At 38.0% G+C, this 26,440-nt stretch overlaps 1 protein-coding gene across 1 annotated transcript in view; it reads left to right on the forward strand.

The window, feature by feature from the left end:
* The first annotated feature begins 1,826 nt into the window (after positions 1 to 1,826).
* MMS22L (MMS22 like, DNA repair protein) overlaps positions 1,827 to 26,440 on the forward strand; it is a 96,298-nt gene continuing 71,684 nt past the window's right edge. The window contains exons 1-9 of the mRNA XM_075708116.1: positions 1,827 to 2,005; positions 4,263 to 4,388; positions 7,555 to 7,607; positions 11,194 to 11,281; positions 11,372 to 11,549; positions 12,643 to 12,736; positions 14,731 to 14,861; positions 18,811 to 18,924; positions 20,743 to 20,922. Coding sequence (XP_075564231.1) covers positions 1,827 to 2,005; positions 4,263 to 4,388; positions 7,555 to 7,607; positions 11,194 to 11,281; positions 11,372 to 11,549; positions 12,643 to 12,736; positions 14,731 to 14,861; positions 18,811 to 18,924; positions 20,743 to 20,922 — 1,143 coding nt within the window. The remainder of the gene's footprint in view (positions 2,006 to 4,262; positions 4,389 to 7,554; positions 7,608 to 11,193; positions 11,282 to 11,371; positions 11,550 to 12,642; positions 12,737 to 14,730; positions 14,862 to 18,810; positions 18,925 to 20,742; positions 20,923 to 26,440) is intronic.

Below are 26,440 nucleotides of genomic sequence, written 5' to 3' on the forward strand. Positions count from 1 at the left end.
CTGCTGGGCTGGCGGTGGCGCGCGGGACGGACGGAAAAGCATCCGGGCGCCGGCGGGGAGCGGCGGCTCCGCCAGCGCGCAGGTACCGCGCCGGCCTTCCCACTCACAGCCCCGCTCCCCGGCCCGCCGCTGGCCCGCCGCGGCGTGAGGCGTCCCCCCGGCCCGCCGCTGGCCCGCCGCGGTCTGAGGCGTTCCCCCGGCCCGGCCCGGCCCGGTCTAGCGGGACGGACGCGTCCACCCGGCCTGGGCCTGGCCCGGCCCGGCTTGGCGCGGCGCGGAAGCGCCTCCGGGGAGAGGCGGGGAGCGGCGCTGGGCCGCGGGTGTTACGGGTGTGGGTCGTGTTCGTGGCAGATCCGCGGCGGCTGTGCTTGCCCGGTGGCCGCTGCCCAGCGCCTGGCAGGCGGCTGGGTGCTGCTGCCGGCGGCTCTGTGGCCGGTTTGCGGCTCCTGCCCGCGGATTGCGACCGCCTGGGAAGCTGTTCCCCAGCACGGCTGGCCAGGGTTGCGGTGCTTGAAGTCAGTAATTGGTTCCGCTGGGTCAGGGGTGTGATAGACAAGTACAGAACTGACGTGACTTGTGACCGTGAAGAGCTGCCCTTCCTGCACTTTTTTCCTAGTGTTTTCTACTGTGTGGGGCAGTTTTTGATCCCTAAATTGAACTGACTTTGCTTAGAAACTCTTTGCCTGATTTAGAGCATTCCCTTTAGCTGCTTATTTCTGCCTTGCCGGTTGTGCTAACACAGCTATGCATAGGGTCCTGCTGTAAACTGGAGCACTGAAGTCATCCTTTCACTTAAGAGTTCCCAGTGTTTCTGCTGCACAGCCGACTGCACTGCAGGAATGTGAATGAATGGGTTAAAGTAGGATGGAAACTTTCTTTTTTTTCCTTGCACTCCATTTTTCAGTCAAGCCTCTGTCTTACCAGTCTCTAGCAATGGTGTAAACTGGTTTCTGCAAGAACAGCATCAAAAACTGGCAGCGATGAATGTGAAAACTAAATTTAGAGCTAATAGTTCTAGTTACATTGTTTGCATATTATTGTAGAACTCTGTGGCACCTGCTGCCTAGTTCTACTCTTTCAGTATGTTGTATAAAATATTAATTCACTATTGTTAAGTATACAGTGAACTTCTTTTGGATGTGATATTCCTTCTCCTTTTGCTTTTGTTTCTCTTTTTTTCAGTTTCCTTGGAAGTCAGAGTTTTTTAATAGAAACTTCCAACTTGAGCTATGTCAGAATCATCTTCTGTGCTTTAAAACTTTAGCATTTCAGAGTTAGGTAATTATCACATGGGCTGTATTTACTGCTTCTTAGAAAGAACTTGAGCCGTAATATTGTCTTAAAGTCATGGACAACTGGGAGCCTGTAATGCATGATGTATTTTCATAGCATAGCTACTCTGGTCACAAAATGAAGTGTTGCTGAAAGTAGCTGTCCCATGCCTTGCAATGTATTCCTGCCTCTTGTTTTAAGCTTGTGCTAGACTAAGCTCATGACTAGTCAATTTAGAGAGCTAAACCAGAAGAAAATGAGCCTATTTTGGTTTTTGTGGGGTTAGCTTTTCACTGATGTGATTCCCTGAACAGGTTATGATGGAGGGAGATGAAGTTGCATAAAGCAGCAGAATTGTGTGGCAGGGCGTGAGACCATGATCGCCTTTCTTGGCGGTATGTCTCTGTTTGTTAGTTTGACGTTACAGTTAGTCAGATCTGCATCTCACTTGAGCTGAAGGATTATGGGGAGTTGTAACAATGAGAAAATTATTTGAAGAAACACTATAAGTGTTTTTTAATTTATCTGTTTATTTTCTGGATCAGGCGGAAACAATGGACGATGACTTTGTGGCTTCCTCCACACCCCCGTTTCTCACTGAAAGCTTGGAGATGGCAATGGAAGTGGAGAGTGAGAACTCAAAGCCGCCTTGTTTTTCCTGCGCTTTTGACAACCAAAATGGAGGGAGAAGCTTCTCTGCAGAGTCTTATTTAGCGTGTGGATCTCTTAAGAGGTATGCAGGTTTTTTGAGTTACAAATATAATAACCTTCTAAGATATTCTTTCCACTGGTGTTTGGTGCCTCTAAATGCTGACAGGGTTTCCAGATCAGTTTGTTCTTTGGTTCTTATGATCCTGAGATCAACCTGGTGGTATACTAAAGCAGGAAGGGCAATTGTGTTGATACACTGCTTTGAACAGTGTTCTAGGTCCAGTTCCTAGCTTTGTGAACTTACTTTAAAGATATTATAAGGGACCTCTTACAGGCCTGTTGGGACACTTCAAAACTGACCTGTTGGGCAACAGCATCCAAGACTCCTTACATTTCTAAGGAGGCTGCACCACTGCTTTTTCCAGTTGTATGTTCTATTTGATGCTGGCCCTTTCTCTCTTTTCCACATGATAGAAACAAACCTGCTCTGCCCAGCTTCCTCAGATCGCTGGGACTGTCCTTTGTAGTTTTAAGACCATATTTCTCAAAGCTCTACCTTTACATGCATTCTGGATTTAAGGTTCAGAAGTCATATGCGTAACAAGTAAGTATTTTCCATGAGATTCTAAAATGTTACTTTGTTTTAGTTAATATCTTCTTTGCTGTCTGTGATCCAGCTTGGTTTTCTGTGCCATTTGCTGATCCTGCAGGGGTTATCTTGATTTTCCTACAAAATCATAATCTTTCTGTCTGTCTGTCTTTCCCAGTGCTTTCTTTATACCTTTGAATTTGAATACTTTCTGGGGGTTTCTCCTGCCAAGCCTCGTATTTTGTGTTGTTAATTTGGTTTTTTTTTTAACCTTTGTTTCCACAGCCTTTTCTATAAAGCCTTAAAGGGGGTTCTGCTGCAACTCTGCCGTTCCCTGCCTTATTTATTGGTTTGTTTTTGTTGGATCAGAGCACATTCATTCAAATTGATGTCAAGTAGAGGACTGAGAGAGCCTGTGTCTGCATGAACATATCTGTAGTGGATTCCACACTGACAAAGAAGCATTTCATGACAGAAACAATTTCATGTGAAAGCTCACTCAGGAGCTTGCATGTAGACAGGTTTCCCAGATCGCTACAGTCATGATAATACTGTTCTCCTGTCGTTTATTCACCTTGTCTACTTGGCTTGTAAATTCTTGGAAAAGCCTGCATGTGAGGGACTCCTCTGTTTTCATTATCTTGAACAAGAGTAACTGGATTTAATTGCTAAAGGCTTCAAAACAGACCAATGTTTAGGCAGTTACCAGGTGAACTACAGGTGTTGTGGGAGATTGAGCCGGTAATTCAGCAGATGCTCTTTTTGCCTCTGAGAACTGAATTGGTAATAGCGCATAGCTCAAGAAGAATATGAATTTGGTGCGTGAGATAATGAAAACCAATTTCTTGCTCAGTACACTTTTTTTATTTTTCAAACCAGAAATATTTCTTGCATCTTAGTGAATTCAGCTTCATCTACACTGAAGTATTTTATGAAAATCAGTGGGAAAATTCTGAAATAATTCGATGTCTTTGTTGTTTTTATTATACAGTTTGCTGTGATTTTTTTTGAAAGCACATTAGTGAAATATTTTTATATTTGCACAATTAGTAATGTTTTAACAATCTATACAGATGTCTGATTTTTTCCACTTTGAGTAAAATGGTAATTCTGATTTTGTTTTTTTTCTTTAGCCAGAGCAATGGCTAAAGTCATGGCCTAGTGTTAGTTTAGGTTACAATAATGAAGTCACATTTTGTGACCCTCATCAGTTCACCTACCTAAAAGTGTGCTTTTATTATGTGCTTTTATCAATGTGTTCTATGTAACTATTATTAAATGTATATAAAGAAGCAAATAAATGTTCTAGCATTAGTTATTAGGCATGTAGTATACATTGAGACAGATTCCAAACCTACATTTACAGTGGAGCATGTCACCTAATGTAGCAGCCTCTTCTGTTAAGGACAGTCTGTATGTTGTGTCTCAGCCCCTTTGTAAGGATGAAGATGCTTCAAGGTGGTAGCTTGTTAATTTTTATTTGTTTCTAAAATATACTGTGCCCTGTGACTGTATCATGTTTTTATGCTCTTGAAGCTAGGAGCTGTCATATTTTATGTACTGTATGTTATATTGCTATAAAAGGTATAACAGTCTGTCTTTTGAGAGCACTGGTACCCCTTCTTATCTATAGTATACATGTTGCTGATATATTGATAAAATATCAGTGATACTTAAGCCAGCTGTAGATATTGTATTCTATAGGTTTATTTCTGGGGAATGTATGAATATTTTTGGCTTTATTTTACAGGGTTTTGTTGAGACTAGATCCTTCTCCAAATGACTATGAAGAAGATGTAGTGGAACTGTTTGGCTTTCAGTGGGTTACTGAAACGGCATTAGTTGAATCCTGTGGACTTCTTTTTGGATTACTTAGGTATGATAATGTTAGTGTATTTTATAATTAATCCACTTCCATAATTATACCCACCTTAAGGATGTAACAAACTTTTCAAGTTTTTGATTGTAAAATCATAAAAGACTATGGGCTATGCAATGCATCCAGAAAGATTACGCTGTCTATCTGACACTCCAGTAAGTGATGGATAAGACACAGATGGAATTACAGGAATAAGTAAATTTTGTGTCACATTTATAATATTACGGGATTTATTATTAAGTTTCTAAGCAGTGTGGTGCATATCTTAGCCATCACCAGATAAAAATTGATAAGTATAGTTATTACAATGGTGGTGTGATTAATTTAGAAGGCTCTAGCTTCAGAATATATGAATAAACTATATAAGATTTCCTTGAATAAGATTGTGCTACTCATATAATTAAAGTTGTCTTGTAAAGATTTTTAAGTCCTTTTTTTGTGCATAAAGAAAAGTGGAGGTTAAAAATCAAATACTGCAAATGCTGGATGCAGCACTTTCTTCAATTGTTTGGATTAGGATAGCTTCAGCAATCTCTTCAGATACAGTTACTCAGTGTTTGACTAATTCAATGTAGATGTTTAATCTGGTCAATGCAAATACACAGATCACCAATAATCCTCTTTGCTACTGATAATCCTCAGGATGTACAGCACATACAGAGAGTGAATGGGAGAGGAGCTTTTGTATGATTCCTCAAATATGTGATATATTCCATCATTCCTTCGATTGTAGTGGATTCTTCAATCCCTTTAGGGTATGACCAAGGGCATGATGTGAAACATCATTAATAGGGTCTGGCTTACTGAAACATGATTGCATAGATGGCAGGACATATATTAAAACGACTATTATTTAGCTTTGCTTGTTTGATGCAAGCTTTGATTTCACTGTGATTTAAAAAAAATCTGACAATGGAGGAGGTCAGAGGATAACTTAGTTAAAAGAAACACTGTATCCCTTTCAGCATTTAGTGTGAGCTGTTTATTAACTTTTTATTAACATAAAATCATTGGGCAGTGAGACAGTGATATAGTTGATCTCTGAATTAAATATTTTTTTTTCCGTAATATAAACTGCTCTGTAATTGTTATAGAGATGAACATATGGCATAATATTGTGGTTTTTAAGTTATTCAAGCTATACATATTTTAAAACCTACTGAACTGGTAGGAATAATGGATTTCAGCTAACTCTTGGCTATGAGAGTTTGGTTGCTAAGCTGTCTTTTGGTGTGACAAGTCCCTCTGCAAAGATATTCTCTCTTTCAGTTCATTTGTTCAGTCATAAAATGGAACACTTTCATTTATAGACTAGTCGACAACTGAAAGTAGGAAAACTCCTTTTTCCGTTGTAGAAGTCATATGTGTTAAGTACAAGTTGTAATGATTTGTGAGGATGAGGTGGCTGTAAATAGTTCAATTTATAAAGTACAGATAATATCTATGTTTAAATGCATGCTTACAGAAGCCTAGTCTTTTTTGATGTGTCTGTAAATATTTAAGATTGTTATTTAATATGTTTAAATATTGTAATAAATATTATACAGCAGAACTGCAAGTTAAAAACATTAATTGCACAGTAAAAAGAATTCTTACCTGTGATTTTTTTATGTGATTGAAGATGTGTGAGTCAAAGTAAGAGCTATGTAACCATTTAATTGAGTATATTAATACAATATATCTTTGACTAATAAACAGAAGTACCAGTTTAACTGTCAGACTATTTATTTGCAAATCAAATGATTTAATGATTAACAACCAAGAGGATCAATCTTTGAGGTACAAATGCAAATTGAAATTAAAATGATTTATGTAACTGATGATATCTTTGTTATGCTTCTCATGCCCAGTTTGTGCTTTTATTTTATTAGCCTACCGTATTCTGTCTTTTGTCAATTCAGTGGAGAGTCTTTTTTGTTTTTTCTATGTGGCTCCTTTCTGGTATTCTCTCTCTCTAACCTTCAGCCTCAACAGCCCTCTTTCATAAAGTCCTCCTGCTTTATAGACTTACTTCCTTTCTGCATGGTTGAAATACTTGAGAAATTCATGCAGGAATTCAGCTTTGATTTCAAAACAAAACAAACAAAAAACCCCCACAACCCACCTAAATGGCTGACGGTAATCTTGGGTAGCTGACATGATTTTATCCAAGGAAGGAAGAGGCAAGGGAGATAATTTTAATGTGTGCCCCCCCTTTAATATGCAGGTTACAGCCTGGGGTTTTGGATATTTGTGGGCACTTCCTAGGCCTCAATTTTTTTTTTTTCATAAGAACTTTTAATCTGGGTTGGATCCAAGTATCCTGTTTTTGAATCCTTCAGTAGTTGCTGCTTTGACTGTATAAGAAATGAGGCAGAGAGCGCCTTCCTCAATTTATGCAGCATTTTCTTTCAAAAGTCTGTCTTACACAGTTGTGCTTTTCATGTATTCAGTTTAGTACCATGTTATCTCTGTGGAGACTATGCTTGAGACCACTTGAAAATAAGTTGTTGCAGAATATGGCTGAGTAGTTACCTATGTTACAGCTTTTTTAATTTTCATTTGCAGTGGCAGTTAGCAGCTTCTTTAAAAATGCTCTCTCTCCCCTCCAAAATTTAACTGAGTTTTAACTTTTCTAGAGACACTTTCTCCTTTCACTCTATTATATTTGTTGCTGTTTGTCTTCTGTGCTCAAGTTAAGCAGCAGACCACCCTAAGCAGGAAAAGCTGCTCACAGAATTTACTAGTCTTCCTTCACAAGTGAATTAATTTAGTGTATACTGACCATATGCCATGAGGACTTCCAGGTTTATTCTGTGGTCAAATATGAAGTTGAATTATATTCATGGAAAGATCAATTACAGGGAATGGCTTCTGGGGTTTTTGTGTGTGTGGTTGGGTTTTTTTTTCCTTCTCTGATATTTAGCTAATTTTGTATTTGTTGTTACTGTGTTTAATGTTTTAAAAACAAGCAAAAATTCTATCCTTTGTCATCCCTTCACACTTGGATGTGTTTGTTGCCTTCCACTAATACTCCTTCCTAAGTTACATTTCTGTCAGCTTTTTCAGAAATACAAAGCAAGGAACACCTCTCAGCTATCTGTTCTATTTAGACCTTACTAAAATGTAGTTAAAGGATTTTTATCTATATAAATACCATAAACCTTTGTATTCCTTTAATTAGGCAACAGATATACAAACTGGAAAACCTAGTACAAATGAGTTCGTCTGATTTTGGTAAGTTTAACACATTTAATTTGACATTGGGAGAGGTACCTGACTACTGTTTCATTATAGAAGTATATTATCACAGACCATGCTTGTGCTTTGACTCTTTACCAAGGGCTCATGGAGCGTGCCACAGAATGGAATATAACCAGCATAAACTTGCAGTAAGGGTACAATTGTAGGCAACCAAGTAATGTAAGGTAGCATGAAAATAGACAGTGGAAATGTGAGTCAGTTTGGAACCAGATCTGCCTGTGTAGTAGGTGCACAGGGCAATTCTGAACATACTGACCTTAGTGGGGAATTTCACAATAATTTGACTTGAGCTAAGATGTCACCCCTAAGGTGGAATTTGACAAAACTATTAACTTGTTTAACTAAAAATGGAAAGTTGCATCAAAACTCCCAGTAACTATTTTAGTTACAAAGGCAGTGGGTTGGGACTTGTTTCAGTGTTCTCTTGGCTTGCATTTAAACAAGTGTTGTGGTTTAATTCCAGTTGGCAACTAAGCACCACACAGCCACTCACTCACCCTCCCCCCGTCCCCTCCCCTCAGTAGGATGGGGGAGAGAATCGGGGGGGGGGGGGGGGGAAATAAAACCTGTGATAAAGACAGTTTAATAGGACAGCAGAGGAAGAGGAAAGTAGTAATAATAATAATAATAATGATAAAAGAATATAAAAACCAAGTGATGCACAATGCAATTGCTCATCACCCGCTAACCAATGCCCAGCCAGTCCCCATGCAGTGATCGCTGCCCGCTGGCCAGCTCCCCCCAGCTTATATACTGAGCATGACGCCATATGGTATGGAATAGCCCTTTGGCTAGTTTGGGTCAGCTGTCCTGGCTGTGCCCCCTCCCAGCTTCTTGTGCACCTGGCAGAGCATGGGAAGCTGAAATGTTCTTGACTAGTATAAACACTGCTTAGCAACAACTAAAACATCAGTGTGTCATCAACCTTATTCTCATACTAAATCCAAACCACAGACAGCACTATGCCTGCAACTAGGAAGAAAATTAACTCTATCCCAGCCAAAACCAGGACAAGAAGTTAGTTATATTTGTTTAGTTTGTAGTTATTTACAAACTTAATTTATCTTTGCAGTAGGATCAATAAATGGGATCACTACAAAATGCTTTGTTTCAATTAAATACTAAGGCATGAGAAGCAGTATGTTTCTGAAGGATTATTGCAGCCTTGGGCTTATTGTAAGTTTGAAGGCTGAACTACTTAGCAAGTTGAGAAGTTCAGTAATTACTCAGAAATAAGCTGTCTGTAGTATCTTCTCGCTACAGAGAAATTGTTAGTGTTCTAAGAAAACGAGAATATTTCTACACATTATTACTATTTTGGTTTGATATTGTCATGCTCATGATTTAAATCATTGCTGTGAATTTATCATCAGTCTTCCTTCATATGCTTTTGTTGGTTGTATCTTAAAAGTCTAATTTTGCTGACATTTAATACATAAGTGGAAATAGCCTTTTAATACATAAGTGGAAATAGCCTTATTTTAAATTACATTTGAACTGTCATATGGTGGCTGGACACCAAGAAACTGTTCTGTAGTTCTTTTCCCTTAAACTTAAGCATCTGCTTGGTTCTCTTCTCTGTATCCTGTTCTTACTCTTGTCAAATAAGCTACAAAAGTAAGAAACTGGTGAATTTTATGCTTTGCACCAGGCTTTCTTTGTGACTTAGAGCAAGTCACTGATACATCGGTGACTCAGTTCCCCCTTGATACAAGCAGGCTAGTAGTAGAGGAATGTTGTGAGGAGTAAAATATTTAAAACTATCAGGCAGTGTGATGTTAGGTGTTACTGATGTCTTAGATAAATGTGCTATTGCCACTGTTTAAAACACTAGTTTAGAGTTTTAGCTCAGTAAATCTTTGTTGTACGTATATGTTTATACAGATATCAATATCATAGCTTTCATTTCATTTCCTATCAGTCTTAATGAGCTTTAGAGACTTGGTACTGAGAAATGTGTAACGTGAAAGCCATATAAAATCTTTTCTTATGCTTTGTGTTGGTTTGGCACTTTTTTTTTTAAATGCCTGATCTGGTCTTAACACTGCTTGTTCCTGTTTTGTTCCACTTATTTCATTGATCAATGATTTATGATAGTATGCAAGAGATTTTGTAGTGAAATACTGTAATATAAAACTTTGCTTAAACAGAATGTCCAAGAACTTATGGTGAAATATTTGTAATTGCTACAAAGCAGCAGTAATATCTATACAGTTCCTTTAGAACAGAGTGATTTGGGCCTCTAAACCTATGGTTCATTACCATGCCAGATCCTTGTGGTGGGGGTGGGCTGTACACTGGAATATTATGGTACCAGTTGATTTGGTTCACTCCGTGAGTGGTGTTGATCGAAAGATATTGAGATAGGCTTACATGCACAAAACTTTATTTGTGGGGTCCGTAACAAGTGGTATATGTGAACTTCAAGGTTACGTGGAGGGGATGGGGGAAAGAAAGGGGAAAGAGAGAGCAAGAAAAGGAAAGGGAAGACTCCGCAGTGGCCAGCTGGGGAGAGGAGCAAAGGCAACTGCCTTTCCCTGGACATGCAGTCCAGTGCAGTAGGTGACAGAGTTTTTGCCACGCGTCTCCTCTAGCGCAATACACTTTCACTGGGGCCTGCTCAAACTCCTTGTTTGGTCTTTGCATTTATGATGCTCTTAACAATGATTGGCACGTGCTTAATCAGGTCCAAGTGTTGCAGGCTGACTGGTTGCTAAGCATTTGTGTATATTTATTATTGGGCAGTAGTTGTTGGGTATTTAAATGACTGTCTGCTTTGTTATGCACTAGGTTTCATCTTTCTCTAATATAAGCTGAAAGCTACAAGGCAAGGTGTGGGAATGAGTGATTCTCACACCAGTGGCAAAAGCTTCCAATGACTCTCTCCTGTAACAATGGTGTTTGAGCTTGCAGGTGCAAGATAAGGAGGGTAACACCATCAGAACAGCAGCTTCAGAGAGCAAAGGAAAGGAGACACACAGCCACAATAACTGGCTGAAAGGATCCAGAGCTGCAAGTGAAAGGCAGGCTACAGAATTGTGAATGGATGGCTCTTAGCATTACACATCTTAAGGCACTGTGCAACAATGTGGTGCTTCCTAGGAAGAGAAGTTACAAAGCATGTTTCCAAATAAGTCTACCTGCTTAAGTCCCCCAAGAGAAGGATGCTGAGAAATTTTCACACACGTCTTTTCTGAAGGTGTCTTGGAAGCATCAGGGAGCAGGGCAGTAGGGCTGAATGATTTCTTCTAGCACTGATTGATTGCCTCTGCCACCTTTCCTGAGGGACTGAGCTTGCCTCTGCCACCTTTCCTGAGGGACTGGATGCCTTCTTTTCCCTCTGTATCTGGGATATGTGCCTGAGATGCTAAGATAAAGAATGGATCCCTCTGGCAAGATGACATTTAGAAGTGGGTGTTTGCCACCAGCCACCTCCCAAGTTGTCCTTAGAAAAGAGGGTGGCTTTCCAGTGGTCTGGTTTAATTACTGTGGAGAATGCATGTTAAATGAGTCACGGTGTGGACACATCTGCTTTAAGTTATTGATCTCTTTTACTCAGGTCAAGCTGCAAACTTGCACTCTGAAGCAGAGAGCGTCAGGCATCAATGTATTGAGTTTTTGCATTATGTGAAAGTTTTCATCTTCAGGTGAGATTTGAACACAGTTTACTAACTTATGTATTGAGCTTTGTGTAGCTGCTTTTTATTCATTTTCTGATTGTGTGTATGTGTGTTCAGGTATCTGGAACCCCCTAAAGTGGAAAATGAAGGAATGCTCCATCCATATGAAGAACTAGAAGCACAGTTACCATCAATGTTGGTGGAAGAGCTTCATGCTTTGACCATGCACATTGGTCACCTTTGTGAACAACCTAGTAGTGTCCTGGCAGCATTTACTATTCAACATCAGGCAAAGGTTGATGTCTTATTTTTTGTGTGTAACAGTACATATTCAACTTCAACTTGTTAAATTTTGGCTGAATAAGAGTTAATCTTTCTTCAGGCTGAAATTGAAGCTGTGCTTAATGTTTTGGTTTTTTTCCATTTATTAACTAAGTGCCATCCCATACTTGGCAAACACAACTAATGAGCTCTGGATTTTCTGTTGTTGTTTTTATTTATCTATTTATTTTTCTGTTTTATAGCTTTTGGAATTCTTCCTGCACTATACAAATGATAATACCAATTACAGGCAGATAAGTAGGCTTGACTTAGCATAGCATGTTTAAAAAGTTCCTCAGTGTTTGTCCTTACTAATAGTTAAAATTTCTGAGCTTCCCAGTAGGAGGGGCACTTCTTGAAAAAATACATTCTCAAATCTGACTCAAAATAGGAAAATCTCATGCATATAAACAAGAAAAGTGCAGACATGGAAGTAGGCACTGCAATATTAAACGCTAGTGAAGTGTGCACCATTCAGAGTTGTGCGTATGTATAACAACTAATGCTTTCAAATCTTTTAGAGAGAAAAAAGTAATTTCAGTCTTAGGTTGCATAAACCTATGAATGATCCACTGAGAAGTAGCATTTTGAATCTTTCTGTTTGTTTAGCTTGTCAGTAGGGCCACTGTTGAGCTGATGAAAGAAACAGTAATTTCAAGTAAATTTTAAGGAAGAGAATATTGAAATTTTGGAATTACTTTAAGAACACACTTTAGCACTTTGTGTGCTACCTAATACTTTTCTGGAAAGGAAAGGATAACTAAGGGCGTTGTAATCTGTCAAACTTGAATCAAGACACTGTGTTTACATTGTAGTTTAGATCAGATTAAAGACTTCATGAACATCCTCTGCAGACATAATTAATTGTTGTGAAGATTTTTTTGTTTTTCTTTTTTTTTCCCTTTAACTGAATGGCATGTTTGTATGTTACGGTTTATTTCATCGTAGATATCTGTAATGTTCACTGCAGGCAAAATGTATGCCCATCTTCATGTGTCTTAGTACAGTATCCAGAATTTGCTAAAGAAATGTTATAAATAAATAAATGTGTGTATTTCTAATCACAGGTCTTTCCCCCATCATGGCATTTACTACACCTCCACTTGGATATTAATTGGCTAGTATTGGAAGTTCTTCATGTATTAGGTGAAAAAATGATGAGTAAGTATGCTGGGTTTTTTTCTTGAACTTGCTCTTGTACATATGACTTACCTAGATTTCTCATGTTAATTTGTCCAAAATTATTTACTATATTTGGTAGTTTTTAAGCATAGCTATATTTAATGGGGTAAACTCAAACATGGTGAAGGCAGGTTCTTTCTGAATCCCCATGTAGCTCAAATTAAATGAAATAGAACAAATTCCTAATACTATCAAAACTTGACCAAGATTACAAGTTTGCTCTCAACTGATGCTTACAAAATACTAAATATTTAATAACAATACACTTTTTGACATTGCACATAAAAATGCATTTGCAGAGATCCAGAATGCATAAGAGTGAACTCCAGTTTGATGAAAACACTGTAGGAAAAGTGTCCAAGGATGGACCAGAACAAAGAATCTTGAAACAGAGAATTTGTATTGTTAACCATATGCAACACTAAGAAAATACTGGGCAAAAGAAGAAGCCTCCATCAGAGGAGCTTGTAAAAGTACAGCAAGAAAAGGGCAAGGCAATACCTTTTTTTTTCTTTTTTTAAAAAAGGCTTTAAAAGGGCAAAATGTATATTGGTATGATAAGAGTAAGTTGTTCATAGAAGCTAGATAAAAAAGGTCATAGAATGCAATTAAGAACCCAACTTCTAAGTAGTTCAGTTTGCTGAAGAATTAAAATACAGAAGAGAACTTTATTTGCTTTGTGAGAATTATATGTATTGTTCATGTCCATGTTAGCAAAATAAATCACAAATATCTATTTCCTTTTATAATCATTGTGTCACTGCAGCCAAACTGTCCGTCCCCCCCCATTATCATGAGTTACCAATGTAAGTTCCATATAGGAATTGCAACAGTTGGAGTAATGTTGAGGTCTAGAAAGAATGCACTGTATGTTTAGCCCAGGTAACTGGTACTGAATCTGAACTCTTGGATTAGCTTTCTCCTGCTCTGAGTGCTGTTACAACACAGCCTTGCTCAGATTAATGCATCTTCACTGTTTCTGCATGTCTGTGTTACTGGATAAAGTGTGGGTTGGCTGTTTGTTCTATAATTCAAAGTTTCTTTTATGATCGGTTGCGGGGTAACCTGTTTTCCTTTTTGGGGGCCTTTTGGAGAAAAGATGAGAAAATTGTTGGAGGCAATTTATTGTCCAGAATTCTATATTTATTTCTAGATAAAGTTCTGAGTAATGATGCAGTAATCCATTTTGTAAGAGAAGGCTCATGCTTTTTAACAACAAAATTCACTAGTCAAGACAGTAGTATCTCTGCATGTATTATCTTATCTTGTATTCTTACGTGCCTTGTAGAATTTCTTAGGTTCTCATCTAGTTCTGTAAAGTATGCTGAGTTGAACTTCATGCTGCTGAGACCAGTGGCAGGATAGTGGTTTCAGGGCTTCACCCTGCATTTGCAAGAATAAAATACAGGCTTGTTCTACATATCTTCCATTCCACTGATGTCATAGGAGTGGTACTATTGAAAAGCTTGTGAGATAAGATCTTACAGCCTCTTAACTTTACCATTTTATCTGTGTTAATGTCTACAAATGCTCAAGTTGGGATGTGATCATGCCAGCTTTTTACATCAACACATCCAAAGGAAAGTGTTAGACCTCTCCAGAGTTGTTTGTCATCAACTTGCATATCTGCAAAACATGTCATGATTTCAGAACATGCGCACAGGCATGTGACAGAGGAACTTGCAGATAAATAAATCTTTATTCCAGTGCAAAAACTGTGCCAGTAAAAGGCTGTAAAGTGCCAAACTCTTTTACTATCAACCAGGATAATACCAGACTTCAGTGTAATAATGAAGGGACTAGCTTGAACTTAGAATGGATGAACTTTCCCAAATGAGTTTGTAAATTAAGATTACATACAGCTCAACTAACCAATTCTGAAATATATAAAATAGAAAAAAAATTCCTTTCTGTCTTGTATTCCTACAGCCAAACCCAGGACTAAATAGGTCTCATTTTCCTTTGCATTTTAGGACAAGTTGTATATGCTAACCATTTCATAAATCTAACTGGAGAGAATTTAACCAGTATGAGTTTATTTGAAACACACTGTGGAAATCTCATATCTGATTTAATAAGCTTGTCCATCAACAAGTATATAAAGGTAACTTTTTTCTTTATATAGGACACGGGCTGTTAGATGCTTGTATTGGGAATCGTATGAATTAGATATTGCACCAATGCATAGATGACTTCTTACTGCTAAGTTTAAATGTTATGTATGGCTTTATAGCTCCATGTTTTAAAGAGTGTTATTTGTTAGGAGCTCAAATTGTGTTATATTTATTCATGACCATCTGGCAGTTGAATGAGAGAGTAATATTGAAATGCACTGTGTACAGAGCAGAAGTGAGTGTCGCATTTCCTAAGTTCAGTGTTCCAGGTTTAATGCCAAACATGGCACAGTCTAAAAGGTTTAGAGCTATAGATGCAAAAAAAAAAAAAATCTTTTCAAACTCTCTCTCAACAGGAACAAAAAGAGAATAACTGTAATCCTGGCAGTAAGCTAACTGGTCACTTACAGAATGTCATATTACAGTTTATTGTTGCACTGCTCCTATTTCCGCAACCTCATCTTTCTGTTACAGCACTTTTACGTTTGTCAAGGGAAAACTTGTCCTTCTCTTTGCTTTTTCTTTCCTTCTATAGTTGCAGTGCTTTTCTCGCTTGTTTTGAGTACTCCAAAGCTAGGAAGTCATAATAGCTCCATATAGCAGCTAGTAAAAGAGCTGCGTAATCTTCTTTGACTGTGTCATTGTGAAACCTGCTTTAGATGGGCATGTGTGATCCATGAGTACAGGACTGAGCTCTGTGAATAAGTAGCAGTGACCACTGTACAATTTATATTTTCCTAATACAAAGACATGAAAAACGGAGTTCCCCTTCCTTCATATTACTGCTGGGTGTGGGGGAAATGGCTATACTAGCATTTGATAACTGTTCTTTTAAACTGTCTTTCCGTAGAGAACTCTGTTACCTTTTAAAATCAGTTTCGATCTATTAAATTATCTTATAATACTGCAACCTCACCCCCATCAAAAGGCAAATAGATGAGAGTAATTTTTTTAAAGGAAGATTCAAGTCATATCTGTTGACCATAGAGCTTGATGGTAGGCTTCAAAATGTCAGATATTAAAATGACAGATTCATCCTACTTCCACAGAGCCACATTACAAAGAGAGAAGATTTGTTTTTGCCACCGCTTTTTTCTTCAGCTTTCCCTAGGCTTGGGCTGCACAGCTTGGACTAGTTCTACTTGAGATTCATTTCTGAAGTGGAGCTTGCACTTGAGCTGGATAATGTCTCTTCAGCTGGTGCCTCCTCTAGTATACATTTATTGCTATAATCTAGTAATGGAAATAACGTCCCTCAAAATTGTTGAAAACACAATTGATACCCATAATAGATGACACTCTCAGCTCATCACAAAAATGTGTCATTAAGCTTTTGGCTGAGAATATTTGGAAGTGCAACTCTTAACGTCTGTGGGTATCCTCGGAAGGAGGGACATAAACTCTAATCCTCCAGACACATATTTTCAGATCTGTTTCTTGGGCAGCTCTGGTATCAAGATGTTTGACTTGGATCATGTATTGAGCCCACAGTGCTCTGAGATACATTTGGCAGAGAAATACATATCCTTGGATATCTTCTTTATACTTTCAGCAGCACATCTTGGGCACCAGAGCTCCATTGTCCCAACAGTACCACAATTTGAGTTCATAACCATTTTTACCAAGATACTGAACTCTGGATGTTGCAAGAGGAAAGCCAGACTATCTCTGAAGAAAACAATGTCTCAGTTATCCATAGTCTAACCAATATCTGTATGGTGTCTCATTTTGATACTACTAGCCAAAGTCTATCCTGGAAGGATACTGCATATCTCCTGCAGAAGAGATTCTGCTATCTTGTAGAAGAGTACAGTAGTAGATGCAAGTTGTAGATAGAGAAACCTAGTTGCTGCAACAACTGGTACGCCATGTAAAAGGCCTGAAACTCTCACCTGTAAGACAGTTCGTGTACCTAATACTTCCCTAAAATCCTCCAGTGTTATAGTGCATCTCTAATAGGTAGACTGCTCCTTTCTGTGGGATCTGTTTTGCTTTTTGGTGATGAGTCATAACCAGAGTATCTGAGGCATTTCAATTCTGGGAAGTTAGTAGTTAAATAATGAATTTTTCAGTAGACTTTAGTGGTCACACTGATGTTTATTCTCAATATAATATTTACGTAAGATTAATTCAGGTTCTTCAGAGATTCCCATAACATCTTTAACTAAAAGCGTGAGGAGACATAGGCACATGAAAAACTCTAAACAGCATATGTGGAATGTGAATAATAGAGTTATTTTAAATACTTCAGTCTTGACCTCATGATGTTCTTAAATCAATTGTCAGGGTCCACCCTGGCAATTTCATAGGGTAAATGGGGTTCTTTATATATAGAGAAAACCAAATTATGTGTCACACTTAAAAACATATATAAATTAATATTCATAATTAAGTGTTCAGTATTTAAACCTGATTTGGAGCTGTATGAAAACAGTAGTTGTAAATGTGTTACTCTAAAGGTGAGTGTTAAATAAAAAGTCTGTATCCCTATAAAATATACAAATTTGAAACTACTGGTGATACAATTCTGATTGTGAGAGTGTGGTCATTCACTCCCACATTTGTAATGTCTCTTTTACACAGCTACTGCTGTCCCTGGCATTGCGTATTTTGATTTAATTTACGCTATTAGGTTTCCAAATTCAGAAATGATTTTAAGTACCAGCGTGATTCAAGAATAGTTGTCGTGAATGGATCAGGAAGAGCACGAGGATCTAAAAATTCAGTGTTCATCTCGTCAGATCTAGGTGTCTAGGAGTTAGTTGGCTAAACTAGTCACCCTAGGTTCTTTTTATTGCCAGGGAAGAATAGCAACAGTTCTTTCTCCTGCAGCGAGTTAGATGAATTAATCTCTCTAGGTGCCCATTCCCCTCTATTTGCTTTAGAGGGGTGTAGGTTGATTATTCAAACTTGGATTACTCATTTTTTAGGGATAAATTGAGTATGAGCTGCTTTGTCTTGCCTCTCTTCTTCCTACATTTCTGCCATTATGTCCTTGCTGAAGGTAAAATGTGCTGAATTATGCTATTTAAGCAAAGCTTTTCTCACTGTTTTTACCACCTCTGAATACAGTTCAGTGGGTTCATAGGTCCTAAGACAGAGTAAGTAAACTTTTGTCTATACTATGATTATTTCAAATACAGTGCTGGTAGGTCTTAAAAACATGAAAGCGTACAGAGAATTTTTATGTATTTAGCACTTCCTTTTGCTGTTTTGCTTATTTTGTTTCACAATTCAGGGAATGTAAAACTGAAAGATGAATCACAAGACGACTACTTTGCATTTGAAATGCATCAGTCTGAGTGAATTTTGTTAAATATGGAATAGTAATCAAATAACGTACATGACTTGAAATATGCCGTTTTCTGCATATTAAAAGAATGCCTTGCAGTAAATTTACCGAAAAGCAGATTTTGTGAAATGTTGTGGGAACATTAACATCCTCGTGCCAACAAAAACATATTCTACTAGCATTATGCCTAGTCATTAAGGATTTTTCAGTTAAAAATAACAACAATAATAGCTATTAAATCATTTGAAATCTTTTTCTTATCTTCGCAAGAACATCAAGAAAATCTAATCAATCATTTTCTCTTTTCCCTACTGTCAGATAGTGAATCAGTATTTATTGCAATTCCTTTTCATTTAGGCTTCAGAATCCCATTTTCATTTGATTAAATAATGTTTGAAAGCGGCTCAGAAGAAACTAAGAAATAGCACAACCTGTAACTTACATAGCATTAGGAAACAGTCTTTGTTGTATGAGAGAGATATTTTGGATGATAATGAACTAATGCACTTTCTAATATGTAACTGTAGCTATATTATTTAACTGCAAAAAACCCCAAACAACGAAAACCAGAGGAAATATTGGTACAGAAAATGCATTTTCAAAAATAACACTTCTCTGAATAATTGTATTGCTTATTTTTTTTTCAGGTGAGACCTTCTGAGGCTCTTACTAGTCACCATTATCCCTGTACCTGCGTTAAAGAATTATGGATTCTACTTATACAGCTGTTAGACCACAGAAATAAAGGGTTTCACACAGAGGTAATGGAATATTACTGTTACATATGCAATACAGTTGCCAAATGTTCCCAGATTGCCATGAATGCACTAGTTCTCATATATGATGATAGAACTGAACTTCATATTTGCTTTAGGAGGACTGCTTGCTAACTGTGATGCTTTAGGCTACCATCTTGAATGTGCATCAAGTCCTGACTCTAGGTTTGCAGTGTACTGTTTGGTTATGGCCTAGGGCACTGGTAAGGAGTGCTCCTTGTACTAAGGAAAGCAAAGCAAAGGAACAGACTGTGAAAGTTGTATGGTAGAACAAAAGAAAAGAAACTATCTTTACCCATTTAAAAAAAAAATATTATTTGCAATTTATGTGTTATGTCATGCAATGATTCATCTCCAGCCATTAGAAACATGGGTACCGTCAGACCAGTGATCCATCTATCCCATGTTTCTTTTCTGTCTTTGATACCTGTACCTTAACTACCTATACAAGAACAACCTGGTTTTTTTGAATCTTGTAGTTGCTGACTTCTTTTGATGCCCCCTTATACTTCTATTGGAAGAGCCAATCACTACCTGTTCTTTCCTTATACCAATATGACTCTATATGCCTCTTCAATTTTTTTTTTTTTTTTTCTGGTATCTCCTACCTTCTGCCTTTTCTAGGCTGAAGAGTCATAGTGTATTCGGTCATTCTTTTTACAGGTGCCATTCTCTACCTGTGGTCATCTTTGTCACCCTTCTCTGAACCTTTTTCCATACTACCACATCCTATTTCAAATGGCAGGATACCAGGATTGCATGCAGTATTCCAAGTATGGGTTAGGTGGCCATACGATTTTACACATTGCATAATGATGTTTTCTATTTTGTTCTTTGCTAATATTTTCTAGTGTTTTGATTTTTCTTTCTTGACTGCTGGTTAGAATTGAGCTGATGTTTCTCTGAATGAATATTAAGAAGTGTCAAAAGCCTTTGAAAGTTTTCTGAAATAATCTTTATAAAAAAGCTGCCATCTGCACAGTGAGTACTGTTCACTTAGTATAGAATGAAGTACTTCACAGTAGAGTGTTTGTACTGATGACTGTTTACTCGTTAATGACAACAGATGTAAAGGTGGACAACACAAGTGAAACTTCATTAGTGTTAAGTGTTTGCAGTAGCACTAGCACTTTGAAGCATAAGTTAGGATCAGGACCTAGCTAAGGTGGATGAAATACAGGTGCAAAGAAGTTCCAGAGAGTTTCTGTATAATTAGGGAAGATAGGCACAGGCTGTAAGAAGTAGTAATACTATAGTATAGACAGGGATCTGAGCCAAAGAGAATTGGTTGATTTGTCAGGGCTGGAACAGGCTTGGAACAAAATGGGGAATTTTAACCTCCGTTTGCTGTTTTTCAGACTGATTCTCTACCATCTACTACTATATTCCTCTCGGTTAGGCTAGTCTGGCACTAAAAGTTTTTAAAAAATCTGTTATAAAAAGTCTTCATTAAAGGACTGTAATCTCTCTCATGTGAGTGGTGGTGCACCATCCCGTCTGCACATTGTCATTCCATCAGCTTGTAATTTTGCCTGTGAAGTATCACACCATGTTCTTCCTTGTGACCAAAGCTTGTCCCTTCACATTGCTTTCTACTGGTATTTGAGAGAGGACATTCTAAAGTAGCTCCAGGCTTTCTCTGGTAATATTGAACACTGTTTTTTGTTATTTTCTTTAAATGGCTATCATCTTGGTGCTTCTTAGTAAGAGCAAATTAATCAAATGGACAGTATTGTAGAGAAAATTGTTAACATAGGCTTTGTTATTCAACACAGTTCAGATTTACTTTTGCATTTTCTACAGTGTTTCTGGAGCTCAGTGAACAAAACTCTAAAGAATATCTTTGAAAGGCCAAGTAGTTCTGAAAAGATGTCTGGTTTTGAAATAATTCAGTGTAAAGACCCATTGAGTTTTAGCTGGTGGATTATTACTCATCTGGCATCACTCTACCAGTTTGACCGCAATGGAAATCTAGATGAAAAGGTGGGTGTGCTTTTTTTTTCTAAAACCTAAAAGTTGTTATAATTTATTTAGGTCTCTAACTTTGGTTATTTTTGTTGACAGAAAACAATTGATGTTATAATAAAGGAATTTTCACACTCCTTAAAGAAAAGGTCCTTTAAGGTTGGTGGTGTTAAGGTGTGCTTTGTACAAGTCAGTAAATGTTCTAGGAGTCCCTGATGTATTCATGTTATACACCACTTGAAACTCGAAATATCCCAAGTTAGTAGCACATATACTTAATGATGTAGCATATGTTTTAAGACTGTCTGCCTGCAGCATAAATGCTTCACTGGGTTTGTGTTTTAGGAATTGAACATGTTAGATTGTACTGTAGTAAGTATAAACCTCAAACATTGACTGTGTAATTGTTAATGCCACTTTTTTTTTTAAAGTGGTAGCTCTGCTCTGGATAAATTCTAATCTGTCTTAATTGCATTCCCTTTGCATCACAGCAATGGTATGATGAGGTGCATATATATTTGTGTATACAGCTTAATTTTCTGAGTTGGTGTGGTACCAATAGACATTGTCTAATAACTGTTGAATTAGCTTCAGTTTAGGAAGTTCTGGCAGTAAGTTGCAAGATATTTGCTTTTAGAACAGGGCCTTAGGTTTTCCTACTGGCTAGAGCATGCTAGTCCCCAATTAATCGGGTTCTTGTCTGTGAATCTCACTGTGACGGACTTGACATTACCATGTGTTCTGTAAGGGGCCTAGATGAGAGCTGCACGTGCCATTCCTACACCTGTAAGATGCATGTAGGGCCAGACTGATGCATCCAATTCCTTCATGGACCTCACTGAAGTTTTCTGCAGTTCTGGGGTCGTGTAAACCCTGACCCTTCTTTCAGTCTCTTACTCTGAGATTCATCCTGCCTAGTTTTAAGTTTCTAACCATTAACTGGGGAGGACATAGGCACTTGCTGAGGCAATTCATCCATTTTGAGAGGTATGAAAGCTGCCAGTTTTTCTTAATTGACTACAGAGGGAGCTGACTAGAAGCCAAAAAGATAGCTGAAGACCCAGAAATCTATTTTTTTGTGGTGGTTTTTTGTCTGATAGTATTTTTGGCACAAGGGAGAATCAGGTCATGCCATCTTCTGTCACCTGTCCTCTGTTCTTTTATTTTTGCCTCGTTGTAGTTGTGTTTGGTTTTGGGGGCAGGGGTTGGTTTGGGTTTTCTTGGTGGGTGGGGTTTTTTGGGGGTGTTTTGAGTTTGTTGTGGTTTGGTTTTTTTACATTTCAGCTGGATTGCTTATATTCCGTAGTTTGCCAAGCATCAGCTATATATGGCTTCTTCCACAAATTGGGCTTAATTGCCCTTTCTTGTGAAGTGTCTTTTATTATTTGTAATTTAATAGTGCGTATTACAACTGGAAAGATCATACCCTTTTTCTGTTAAAATCTTTTACCATTATTTCCCGTCCTGACTTAGGACAAAAGGTTAAAACCTTGAAACATGTTTGTGAACTGCAGATCTGTAAAGAGGAAAGAGTCTGATAATATCAGTTTATCAATTGTTTTGGTAACTTAAAATCCCCCCCTTCATCTTTAGCTCTTTAAAAGCATTAGTATATAAACAGAAAAGGAATGAAAAATGTTGAACTTCTGTGAATGCTTTCTAATGAGAGTAAGAATTACCTTCATTTGATGTTTATCTTGCAAATTCTCTGATTTGGGCGGGGGCAGGAAGGTGTGGTAACTCAGTACTTGAATACTTATTTGAAAAACTCATGACCATTTCTAGTGACTAGAGGACCTGATGAATGTGGGATGCTTATGCTTCTGCTGCTTGCGGGTTGACAGATCCTTCAGGATCCCGTGGCAGGCTGTTCATTATTATGAATTTTCTAATAATGCCATGGCAAAATGAAGCAACTTGTTACACATTCATACAGTGTAAAATTGCAGACCACATCCCATTGTTACACTGAAGGTTGTCTCAAGCTTTCCTTGCTTTTGCCCCATTACTACAGCGGTGGGGGAGGACCACAGTCCATAGTGTATTTCAGAGGGACATTGGGAAGATAGAATTACTGCACTCCCTGCTTATTAGAGGAACTTAGATGGAGAGAAAAGTGTATTCAACCTGGGAATAACGAAACCAGTGTGAAGCAGACATTTATCCTGTGTTTCTTATATTTTATGCCCTAATGAAAATGCAGTGATACTGTTTGCTTTGATCATTGGATTTTTTTCCTGTCTCTCATAACGATACATACTATGTATTTAGCCTCGTGAGAGATTATTTTTTGCCTCAGGCACTATATTATTTAAATAAGCCAAACAGATGTAGAATGGAAAAAAGGTTTCCTGTTGTTCTTATTTTAAAGTAGGAATCTGAGACACAGTGACAGGAAGTGATTTGCCCAAGATTAAATAATATTTTTTCCTTAGAGCACACCTGGGAGAAGGTAATTTCCAAGTCTCGATTTGTAAATCACAAGAACATCCTGTGCATGCTCCTCTTGATGTTTCCGGTAGTCTTTATATCCAAACTGTTAGCTGTGCCTCGCCTTTCTCTGAGTGTGACTCTGAGTTTGTCCAGGGATCCATGTTCTCTTAAGTGCCATGGGTGCTTACAAAAAAATCTATCAGTAACAAGAGTTCCTTTTCACACACCACAAGAATGTAATTTGTCATAGATAGTTGATGGTATCCATTTTTTTTAGGTTCCCTCCCCCCTGAATTATAGCCTCAAACATTCTTTGAACATTATAAGATAAAATAGTCCATGATATAAATTTGTGAAGTCAGTGGAATTACATCAGGGCTCAATGTAGTCCTGTTTTGTTGGTTAAACATCTGATGCGATAGCTTCATGACACAGGCTTTCTTTTAATTAACTGTGATCAGAAGTGGGAGGGTGATGTGTCATAATGATGGTTATTCATGCGCTCTGTAGCAAAAATTGCCTCTAAGCCTATGTCATCTGTGGAAGATTTTCAATTTTTTAATGTGGTCTGCATGGCCTTGAGGTTATTGTGGAAGCTTTTAAAATTCTAAATAGGTTTCAGACTTCCTTCTTTTTATTTTTTCCCCTTTAGCTCATATAATGTAATTTCAAATATGCAGTGATTCATATATATTGAATACATATTTCATACACATGAAACCAATTTTTTAAACTAGAAAATTTTGGGCCAGGTTTCTTAGAGACTCTGTTCTGAGGGTTGGGTAGTACATGTCTCTTCCATAACCCCCTATTCAGGTCCCACTTCACTCTTCTGAAAAGCAGGATTTGTACATTTAAAAACCGAATGGGACCTGATGAGAAAATTTGCTACTTCTGAACATTGTAGTGGTCAATTTCAATATACTATGGGCTAGGGAAATATAGGCAGAATTACTTGGGGCTAAGAATTCTTGCCTTTGAATAATCTGAAATGACTATATGGCAAGATATGCAAACATGGACTTCCAGCTGAGAAGCCTAGTATGGGTCTTCCAGGTAGTCAGCTGTTAGCCCTTGCAAAAGTTTCTTCCTGCGAACTCAGAGGGTCTCAGCTCAAGGCTTTGGTTTTAGCAGCAATTTTATGCACTGTAAGGTCTCCAGGTTCTTTTGATTTTAGGAGTCTTTTGGGGGTGGGAGAAGAATGTTGTAAGCCAGCAGGTTTGGAGTAAGAGGTGTAGATTCTACATAGGGAATACTTGTTAGGATGTAAATTTAGTGGGATTTGAAGGAAACAAGTCTGTTGAGAGAGACAATTGAGGCTTAAAAAAAAAGCAGTGCAGCAGGTGTCATTCTTTTCTGAGTTTGGGCTGAACCTGGGTGCACTCTTGTAATCAATTCCCATTGGTGTCAGGAGTTTGCCCTTGATTACTCCAGGATCTTGTAAGGTGATCTGCATACTGCAGATGAGCTGGAACTTTGACAATAAACATCTTTTATATAAATCATGTGCCCTTGGACTATGGGAGTGCTAAAAGCATGTTCTGAGCAGGCTGATCCACGTTCAGAGGTCTCATAGCCATTTAGCATGACTCTCTAATATCTAATCATCTCTGATAAATAGGGCTTTTGAGCAGTTGATTAGCTTTACTTGGAGTCTGCAGTAGGACCGTGCCAGTGTATAGGTATTCACATAACATCAAGCTCTAAAATACAGCAGTCAAAATAAAAATCTGATGTAAATACTAGCCAGAACTGTCTGGGAATGCTGATGGTGCACTTCCTGGGTTTTACTCATTGAAGTGCTGCCTTTACTCCTTGGCTACTTGCTGATGCAGTGGCCTCTCCTTCTGACAGGATGCTAGCTCTGGTTTCTTGATACAAAAGCTTTGGCATCAATAACAGCTTAAGAAGTCCTGTTTACCACCATAGGCATGATATGCCCTCTGCTGTTCTGGCACAATTGTGTTCCTATTCTAGAATCTAGGTCAGGCCCTCATCCATTTTTCATTCTTTCTTTCTCTCCTAAAGCTCTGGGTCGGTTCACTGATCTGGTTCACACTGTGTCCCACAAACAGGGGTATCGGAACAACTGAGCAGTGGCATGCTACAGCTGTGAGGGCAGGATTAATTGATACTGCTCAAGTTCCTGAATTGTGAAATCGCAGCTTTAGTGTAACTTTCTGCAGATCTGTCCTTTCATTCATATTTGTTCCATAAACAGTCTACAGACTGTGACTTGCTACTATCGGCAATCTTTCAGAGTTCTCTTTCTTGTCATGCAAAAATGTAAAGCCACCAAGCAGTCAAATTGTGTTACATAAGTATTAGTGCATCTTTTTAAAGAGTTCATCTTTAAAATTCTCTTGGTTATCGCTGGAGTTCTGTGTAGAATTATCACTAAGTCATGGCATTAAGTAGTGTAGTCAGTAGCAGAGGAGGATGGGGCATGAGGGTTTTGCTGCTGGAAAGTAGTTCTATTTCAATTACCAAAGCATAAGATGCTTTTTATTGTAAGCTCTATACAGACATTTAAAGGACAGATACCTGCAGAATAATTTACAAGGCTTAACAGTTGTGACAGTGGAGGGAATGAGTAAGACAGGACAATGATGAAAGTACTATGTTCACATATCTAGTTATCTACACAAGCTATATACATGGCTGAGTATGAGATGATTTTTAGACCTCCTAGAATTCTAAGTATGTTGGCTTTGTTGTCTTTTACTTTTTTCCTGGGAAACAGCCTTAGCTGCAAAACCTTCTACCCTTTTCTTTCCCACTTTGCCTAAATATATATATATATTTTTCCTCTTCCTTTTTAATCTACTTTGCCATGCAATTCTTATACTTCACTAGCATGGTCTAGTTGATTCAAATGGATAGTCACCTGTCTTCCCCAGCTGAGGAATATGAATTATGGGCCATATTTGTCCTACCCTGTATTTTTTTCTATCTATATAGGCCATTACTATCTGGCCAACTCCTTACCGAATTGGCCAAAACAATCCTTAATGTTTGGCCTGGGAAAAATGAGTTACAAGTGGTCCTTTTCATTGAAAAGGAAAAAACAAGAAAAGGTGAGATTGTACCTTTTCCTCCTTCT

The sequence above is a fragment of the Pelecanus crispus genome, chromosome 3 (genome assembly GCF_030463565.1).
Source record: "Pelecanus crispus isolate bPelCri1 chromosome 3, bPelCri1.pri, whole genome shotgun sequence".
Classification (NCBI taxonomy): Eukaryota; Metazoa; Chordata; class Aves; order Pelecaniformes; family Pelecanidae; genus Pelecanus; species Pelecanus crispus.